Source organism: Melospiza melodia, chromosome 29 (genome assembly GCF_035770615.1).
Source record: "Melospiza melodia melodia isolate bMelMel2 chromosome 29, bMelMel2.pri, whole genome shotgun sequence".
NCBI lineage: Eukaryota > Metazoa > Chordata > Aves > Passeriformes > Passerellidae > Melospiza > Melospiza melodia.
This window is the reverse complement of record NC_086222.1, coordinates 7164945-7174032: the sequence shown is the minus strand read 5'-3', so window position 1 is coordinate 7174032 and position 9088 is coordinate 7164945. Positions and strand designations below refer to the sequence as shown.

Sequence of the window (9088 nt, the reverse complement as noted above, 5' to 3'; positions counted from 1 at the left end):
ATGCACAAAAGCCAGAGCCTGGGTTTTAATCCTTCAACAACCAAATCCAGTCTGCCCATCTCTGGCAACAATTTTCTGGAATGAGTGGTCAATACTGCAGGGATCAGGATGGGTTGCCACTACTGTGGAGCTGCTTTCTTTCCCTTTTTAGCTAAATTTAATTTCAAGTGCATGCAAGTGTGAGAGGGGAGGGAGAGAGTGGGACAATTTGATGCCTTAGAGAAGAAAACCACCATTTATTTTGTCTTTTTTTTTTTTACATCATCTTCTTCATACAGCTGTTTCATTGTAACATTAATACATTTAAAAAAAAAACAACCCACCAAGATAGCTTGCAAAATTATATATATTTTAATATCCAAAAAGTATATTGCATATATATAGTAGCAAAAGCCCCATTTCCATGGGTAGTTCCCTCATATTTAAATTTTGCGATTATTGCAGAAATGTTGCTTAAAAACACCCCAAAAGCACTAAGACCTAACAATTAGCTTGATCTTCTCTTTGTTAAATAATGGCATCAGTGCTTGTGTTTAACGTTCTGAGCAGACTCCAATGCTCTGGTTTCAGACTCCCCTCCTGCAATGGGATGCACATGGACCAAATCCCGCCCCCACAGAGTCCCAGGGGTTGGTCTAGACTAGATAGTTGTGATCCTGTTAATTGGCTGCCACTTAATACAAGTCAGCTAATGGGTTGTACATGGAAATCTCACCCCCCAGACATCTGTTCCAAACCCCAAACGCTTGTGGTTTACCCTCTGTTTATGGCACCAAACCGCTGCTTCTGCAGCGTCACATTCACATCTGCAAAGCTGGGGATGGCTCAGAGTTCTGGAAGGGGTCAGATTTCCACAGAACCCCCAGTAGAAGCCATCTAAAAGAGGAATATTTGGTTGTTTTATCTATGAAGTGGTTAAGATCTTCCCAAAGTTCAGGATTTGGGTGAAAAGAGATCACAGAATATTTCAATGGTTGCCTTGAGATGTTGGGCCTGTTTTTAATCAGCCTCAATGCAAACATGGGAGTAAGTGGAGTTAATTTGCAGACAGCTACAACAGACTAATACAGAAAATCCTCTCCTCTAGACAAACCCAGGGCAATCTGGAGGGTTTCTGGCCACTTTGGGGGTCAGTCATGGATCCAATTGCAGGACTAAGCCTACCTCCAACAGATACATTACTCGTGTCTTATTTTTTATTTTTTTTTTAGCAAAAAGTACAAAGCTACAGCCCAAATGTACAGATTGAAAAGATGTACAAATTACATTAAAAAAATAAACAAAAAACAACTGAGCTGATAGTAAAAAACAAACCTGCATTTGTGACCGAGGTCAACTCGTTTTATTTACTCTTTCTTTTAAAACTGTGAGATATAGGGAAAAATAACTCTGCATAATTTATACAGTAATTTGCCTTCTGGTTTGTTGACCCTTGGTTGGACGGTCTGACAAACGCACAGCGTTCGCGAATCGGTGCTTCCAGAGCCCGCGGCTCGGGCGGAGCCAGGGACCTGCTGTCGTTCATTCACTTCCCTTCTGTTCCCAGGAATGCCTGTGCTTGACTTTGCCTTATGCTTTGTTCAGGTTTCTGCTGCTTGCTGAGTTCACACACAGTCAAGTGAAGTTGTACTCTAGAAAAGTTCCTTCAATGCCCTTTACTTCTTAAAATATACATGTACATATATATATATGAATATATATATATATTTAATTTCCAGTTGGATGAATTCCTCCTCTGCCTTAGAGCTAAGATTCCAGTTGTGGTCCCCTGCAGCCCAATGTCCTCCACTGAATGGTCAAATGGCCAGTGAGAAAAACCCCATTGTGGTCATCTTTTCCTATGACACATTTCTGGATCTATGCCTTGTCAAAAGCCTTCGAATCCTTAAAAATTGCTCTCATCCAAAAGCTAATAATCATTCCAGGGAATGGTGAACCATCTTCACTATCACTTCCTACAGAGGACACAAGCCTTAAACCCCAAGGAAAATGCAGAGTACTGGCCCACAGGAGCTTCCATCTCTCAGTTCAAGACACAAGAGGCAAAGTTACAAAAGTAAAAGATTTGGTCCAGGAATAACAAATATCCAGTTTTAATTCTTCCCCAGAAAGGCCACAATCATCCATTAAGGGTCCCCCCAAAAACCATACAAATCCCAGGAGTAAAGAAAAAGTCCAAACAGACTGCTCAAGGCCACTGGCAGATCAAAGCATTTAGTAATAGCTGCCCAAGTGCGGTGTGACGTGGGCGTTGGGGTGGCGGGGCACGTTGGGGTTGGGGTAAATGCTTCCTGCAGGGGAGGTCCAATAGGGGGAGGCCGCTCCGAAGAAACTGGATGATGTGACAGGCATGGAGGAAGGGTGTGGGGGCACAAAGTTCACCTTCTGCTGGTGGGCATGGTAGGACGGCATGTAGGACAGATCCGAGGGGTACTTGTACATGGAGGACTCGGTGGGGTGGGGCTGCAGGGCCTGGGCGATGCCGTGAAAGTCAAATTTGTAGGCGTAGCGCTTGCCGTGCACCTTGGTCATAATGTTCTTGTCGTAGTAGTAGCGCAGCGCCCGGCTCAGCTTGTCGTAATTCATGTTGGGCTTGCTCTTCCTCTCGCCCCAGCGCCGCGCCACCTCGTCGGGGTCCGTCATCTTGAACTCGCCGTTGGTGCCCTCCCAGGTGATGCAGCTGGCGTTGGAGCTGTCCGACAGCAGCTCCAGCAGGAACTGCCACAGCTGGATCTGCCCGCTGCCTGCAGACACAGCGGGGCAAAGGAAATGACTCGGGCCTTCCTGCTCGGGCTCACACAAAGGCAGGAAACAGAAGGGCTATCTCGATCTGACTGGGAACTGCTCCTCCGGGCCTTGGAAAGGCGGCCCTAGCAGGGGATAAACTGTTCCCAGCAAACATGTTACTCAGCCCTTTGTTCTGGGCCTGGGCCTGAGGTCACACTACATTTCATAATGGTTGCCTTTGGCCTTAAAATCCTCGGGCTATTCATAAACAGGGCTTGCTGTGAGGACACTGCTCTGCAGAGTTTTCACTGACCGCCTAGCACAGCGTACTTCACCCCTGCACTGCTCCCTGTTTGCCGTGGAGATTGTTTTGGTTACCTCCAGCTCTTTCCAGGGGGTGATCTGGGTTACACGGGATGATTTGTTCCCCAGATGACTCCTGGTTTACTCAGTGTAGTTGTACAAGTAGTTAAGGGTAAGTTAAGAGCCTTAGGGGGATGTTTCCTTACAAGCATCCCATGTGTATAAGTTTGGTTAGTTTGAGCAGGATTTGCTCCAGGCAAATTACTCCCTAAAATCAGGGATTATTTACTGCAGATGATGCAGGGACAGTTACACTGTCACTTTCAGAAATGTTTTCTGCCTTTCTCCTTGCAACCCACAGCAGGCAGTGAAAAATGAATCTGTACTGCAAACCTGAGAGACCAGCACTTAACCCGCCTAATAAAACTCTTCTCAGGAATTGCTGGGTTTGGGTCAGAACATCCAGGGTGGGGATTTTATCCCAACAGAGATGTTGTTGCACCATTTTCCTCACTTTCTGTAAGGATTTTGGCAAAAGCCCTTGTGAGGTCACAGCTGCTGTGTTCAGTGGCTCTCAGGTCCCCCCAGGGGTGCAGGGGCAGCAGCTGCTCCCCCAGTGCAAGCTGGAGCAGCAGCTCCAAAGGAAAATTCCTCTTTGGTAAGGGGGGTCTGAAATGTAAAATGAACTCACCTGGATTGGCAAGACGGCTGCTGGTGGGCCCCAGGATTTGGTAGGGATCTAAAAAATAAAATAAAGAACAAAAAAAAATCACCCAAGAAAATTTAAAGGATGTTTCATCAAAAAGAAACTCCAGGTCATTATGATTGTTCTAGAAACCAAATTTTCTTTTTCTTTCTTTACTCCTTTTGTCCCTTCTCCCAGAGCCTGGAGGTGCTCCTTCTTTCTTTCTTAGCAAACAAGCACCAGGTATTTCTGGCATCCAAAATGGCACAGCCACAGTTCCTGGCACTGCCACCATTATTTCTGGCATCCAAAACAGCACAGCCACAGTTCCTGGCATTGCTCTCAGACCTGCCTGCTTTTGCAGTCTGGGATCTCCTTGGCCATACCCTGCACTGTGCAGCAACCAGAGCACACCAAACGTGGAAAAAAACCTGTGTGACAGGAGAACAGCCACAAAGCAGAAGCAAAGGTATTCCTCCTAACAAAAAAAAGAGCTCAATAAAAAGGGGAGCAGATGAGATTTTCAGATTCACTGGTTAGCAGCTGAGCTTGCAGCCCTGGGAGGGCAGGAAATGTTCACCCAAGTCTCTCTTTGTGAAGCAAGCACAGCATTAGAGAGATGAGAGTAACAGGAGTTTGTGGCTGGCTCCACCAAGGCTGAGTGGTTCTTGAAAACCCCACAAAGCATTTATTAGGAATGAATTCCTTCCCTTTCTGTGGGGCCTCCTCAGCCCTAATCTCTACACTTGTGCTCTGCCTCTCTCTGCTTGTGGTGATTTGGATCTGCCGTTTGCTGGTGGATTGAACAGGTTCCAAGAGAGCCAAGCCGGGAGCAGAGGAAGGGGATGGGGAGCAGCTGTGCTGGGCAGGGAGGGTGGGGAGGGACAGGGAACACCCCCTGCTCTGCCTGGGGCTGCTCTGGGCAGGGAAACCCTGCTGGGGTGGGACAGGCTGGGATGGACAGGGTGGGATGGACAGCGTGGGATGGGACAGACTGGGATGGGACAGGCTGGGATGGGACAGGCTGGGATGGGACAGGGTGGGATGGACAGGGTGGGATGGACAGGGTGGGATGGGACAGACTGGGATGGACAGGGTGGGATGGGACAGGGTGGGATGGGACAGGGTGGGATGGGACAGACTGGGATGGACAGGGTGGGATGGACAGGGTGGGAAGGGACAGACTGGGATGGGACAGGGTGGGGTGGGACAGACTGGGATGGACAGGGTGGGATGGGACAGGGTGGGATGGGACAGGGTGGGATGGACAGGGTGGGATGGGACAGACTGGGATGGGACAGGGTGGGATGGACAGGGGGGGATGGACAGGCTGGGGTGGGACAGGGTGGGATGGACAGGGTGGGGTGGGACAGGCTGGGATGGACAGGCTGGGATGGACAGACTGGGGTGGGACAGGGTGGGATGGACAGGCTGGGATGGGACAGGCTTGGATGGGACAGGGTGGGATGGGACAGGGTGGGATGGGACAGGCTGGGATGGACAGGCTGGGATGGGACAGGCTTGGATGGGACAGGGTGGGATGGGACAGGGTGGGATGGACAGACTGGGATGGGACAGACTGGGATGGACAGACTGGGGTGGGACAGACTGGGGTGGGACAGACTGGGATGGACAGACTGGGGTGGGACAGACTGGGGTGGGACAGGCTGGGATGGGACAGGGTGGGATGGGACAGACTGGGATGCTCCAAGGGGATTCTGCAGATCCTGGCCCAGGGTGGGCAGGGGCAGAGTGGGCACAGAGCCCTGCAGGAGTGACAAGGGTGGGACGGACGGACAGACAGATGGATGGAGACGAGAGATCTCTGGAGCCAGGACTTGGAACCTGGGGTTTATTGCAAAGGGCTGGGTGCAGGGCCCTGCTGGGAGCTGCCAGCCACAGCTCAGAGCAGGGCTGAGAGAGGGAGAGAGAGATAAAGAGAGAAAAGGCAAGAGCTTGGTAAAGAGAGAGGGAGGAAGAGTAAAAGAGGATGAGGTTCCCGTTGCAGTACAATAAATCTTCTGTGTTGAATATTCTAATTCTCACTAACCAATCTAGTACAAGATACAAATCCTATAGCATTTACATATAGCCTATAAGAATCATTACATTACCACACTGTGTTACATTTTAAACCCTAAAAACTCCTCTTTGGGCCCCTTCTGCCAAGCTGTAGGGTCTGCTCTGACCCTTGGAGCTGTCTGCAAGCAGAGGGTGTTGTTCCATCAAGAGGGGATCACCTTCAGTCCAGCCACACCATTGTTTTCCAGTTGTTCAGTAACTGAGGGATCTCAAAACTTGCTTTCATTTCAATCTCACTTATAGTTTCTATATTCTCAACATGTTTTTCCAGGCAATCATATTGATAAGGCTTTCCTGTTTCATCTTCCCCAAGAGAGCCCCTTGGGGACAGCTGCTGGCACAGCCCAGCCCCTGCCTGTCCCTGCCTGTCCCTGCTCCCCCAGCCCAAGGTCCCAGACCCCCCTCTCACCTGGCTGGGGCCGCTGCTGCTCCGTTGTCTTATTCACATTTTGTGTCCCTGCGACAGGAGGGCCTGGAAAGAGAGAAGGGGTTTAGAGGGACAGAGCACAGGTACAAAGTACAAACCACATCCCACAGGAATCACAGCAACTGCAAGGGAAAGGTTTGCTCAGACCAAGAGCTGATATTTTGGGGGTTGCACTATAAAATAAAGAGATGTCCCTAGAAATTTAAAATTTCAGCATAAAATGAAAATGCACCAAGAAGGAAAGCATTACATAGATAATTATAATTTGCCAAATAGGCAGTGAGATCAGGAAAATATGTAGATAATTCATTAATTTTCTGTCTTTTACTGCAACTGAACTTCCAATCTAGTTTGCATCTATGCTGTGAACAAAGAATTGGATTATTAAATGTACAAATGCCGACCTCCTTCCACACTGGAGCTTTTCTCACATTTTTTGCAAATGCAAATTCTTTTTTAGGCCAAAAAAAAAAAAATGGGGGTTTATCAAACATTTAGTTGATAATATCATGGTGATTTGTACAAATCCCTTCAAGAGGAAGATTGCTCTCACAACAGAAAATTGTGTATCATTTCTCACAACAGAAAATTGTGACTCGAAGAATAATTCTCACATTTGGGGTGAGCACAGCTCAGGAAGATGCAGAGAAAGGGAGGGGACTCTGCCAGGTGCTGCCACATGGATTTAGAGCAGGAGAACCTTGCTGGGGGTCAGAAGTGCCCAGGGAGAAGCCCCAGCAGTGGCACAGGGGACAGGGACAGTGGCTCAGAGCCAACACGGATTTAGGGACAGAGAATTGGTCTGGGATGTCCAGAAAGAAAAAAAATCAAAATTCAAATCAAATCAAACCAAAATACTACGCCTCCCTATTGGAATCCAAGGCACCCTAAGCCCAGCAAGAACAAGAGCTGGGTGTGAGCAGGGCCTGAGCACAGGGGGCCCACCTGCCTGCTGGACTTTGCCTTTGCAAAGCTGCCAGAAGCTCTCAGAATGTGCAGATCTGTCCCCAAAACCCTCACAGGCCCATGATTAATGGGGTGTCTGTGCAGAGGATTTGCTCCTGGCCCCTTAACCAAACCCTACAGTTTTACTCTGTCCATAACATCATTCTACTTCTTATCTGTCCCCAGTTCTACCTCTTATCTGTCCCCAAATCTTCTGCCCCTCTGACACAGGCCAGCTGTGCCCAAGTCTCATTTTAGCCTTCCATTGCACAGTTTGTGATCCCCACTGGGACAATTGACTTTTGGAGAGGCCAGAATTCCCATTACTGCCCCATCCTACAGCATAGGAGGGATCTGACAACAAAGGACAACAGGCACACAGGGCTTGAAAAGAACTTTTCCTAGGAAAAAACTTGTAAGAGTCTGGCTTTGCTTCATGTCCCAGCTTGGTTTCTGTGGGGCTGTGTTCTTTTCCTCTCCCACATCTCCAGTGCTCCCCCAGCCCCTCACAGAAGGGTAAATGGGGCTGTAAATGCAGCACTGGGGCTCTGTGGGCAATTCCCAAGCCTGCCACATTCTGAGCATGAAGTGCTGTCCCTGCACTCAGTGGAATTCAGTGTGACCCATCCCAGCCCATAGGAGACCCCTTTCTCTCATCCCAAGACCACAGGCACAGGAGGAGGAGATGAACCCTGTTCCTATTTCACAGAAATTAAATTCAGACTTTAAACCTGGGGAGCCTGAGGATTTGAGGTGGCAATAAGGAGTTTGTTTCAGGGAGATGCAAACGGGGGAAGGCATCCTGCAGGGACATCCCAAGTGCCCCTCTGCCCAGCACCTCCTGCCTGTGGGGCTGTGCAGCTCCCTGAGGATCCATCCCAGGCACTGGCACATTCCTCCAGCGCTGGGAAAGCCGCTGAGGCTTTGAAATGACAGCCCTGCAGCCATTGGCATGGGAAGGAAAACACAGAGGGCTGGGAGAGGGGAGGGGGGGAGCCAGAGGAGGAGGGAAGAGAGGAATGGGGGAAAACAGAGCTCGTGTAATCTGCCTGTTTTTATTTTTATTTTATTTGTTTGTTTTTTTTTCCCTTTTTTGCAGAAACCACAAACCCCACTGCAAATAGATCAGGCTGGAAAACAAACCACTGTGGTTTCAGCTGGGACAAAGAGTGGGATGGGACAGCTCGGGAAGAGGGAGGTGACAGCTTCATCTACACTGTTCCAGCAGGGAGACCTGTCCCAAAAAGGGACCCTGTCCCCATTAGGGATCCCTGTCCCCATTAGGGATCCCTGTCCCCATTCAGGATCTCTGTCCCCATTAGGGATCCCTGTCCCCATTCAGGATCTCTGTCCCCATTCAGGATCCCAGTCCCCATTAGGAAGTCCTGCCCCATAAGGGATCCCTGTCCCCATTAGGGATCCTCATCCCCACTAGGGATCCTTGTCCCATTCCAGATCCCTGTTCCATTCAAGATCCCAGTCCCCATCAGGAATTCCTGCCCCATTCTGGATCCCTGTCCCTATTCAGGATCCCAGTCCTCATTAGGGATCCCAGTCCCCATTCAGGATCGCTGCCCCCTTCCAGATCCCTGTCCCCATTCAGGATCTCAGTCCCCATTATGGATCCCTGTCCCATTAGGGATCTCTGCCCCATTCCAGATCCTTGTCCCTGTTCCAGATCCAAGTCCCCATTCCAGATCCCTGTAGTCATTCCAGATCCCAGTCCCATCCCAGATCCCAGTCCCATTCCAGATCCCAGTCCCATCCCAGATCCCAGTCCCATCCCAGATCTCTGTCCCTATTCCAGATCCCTGTCCCCATCCCAGATCCCAGTCCCATCCCAGATCCCAGTCCCATCCCAGATCCCAGTCCCATCCCAGATCCCTGTCCCATCCCAGATCCCAGTCCCATCCCAGATC

General features: G+C 49.6%; 1 protein-coding gene across 2 annotated transcripts in view; it reads right to left on the bottom strand.

Annotated features, from left to right (window-relative positions):
* Positions 1–328: 328 nt before the first annotated feature.
* FLI1 (Fli-1 proto-oncogene, ETS transcription factor) overlaps positions 329–9088 on the bottom strand; it is a 96865-nt gene continuing 88105 nt past the window's right edge. For both annotated transcript variants that reach the window (XM_063178520.1, XM_063178521.1), the window contains 3 exons: positions 6207–6269; positions 3722–3769; positions 329–2744 (listed from right to left, as the gene is read on the bottom strand). In XM_063178520.1, the coding sequence (XP_063034590.1) occupies positions 2215–2744; positions 3722–3769; positions 6207–6269 (641 nt within the window). In that variant the 3' untranslated portion in view covers positions 329–2214. The remainder of the gene's footprint in view (positions 2745–3721; positions 3770–6206; positions 6270–9088) is intronic.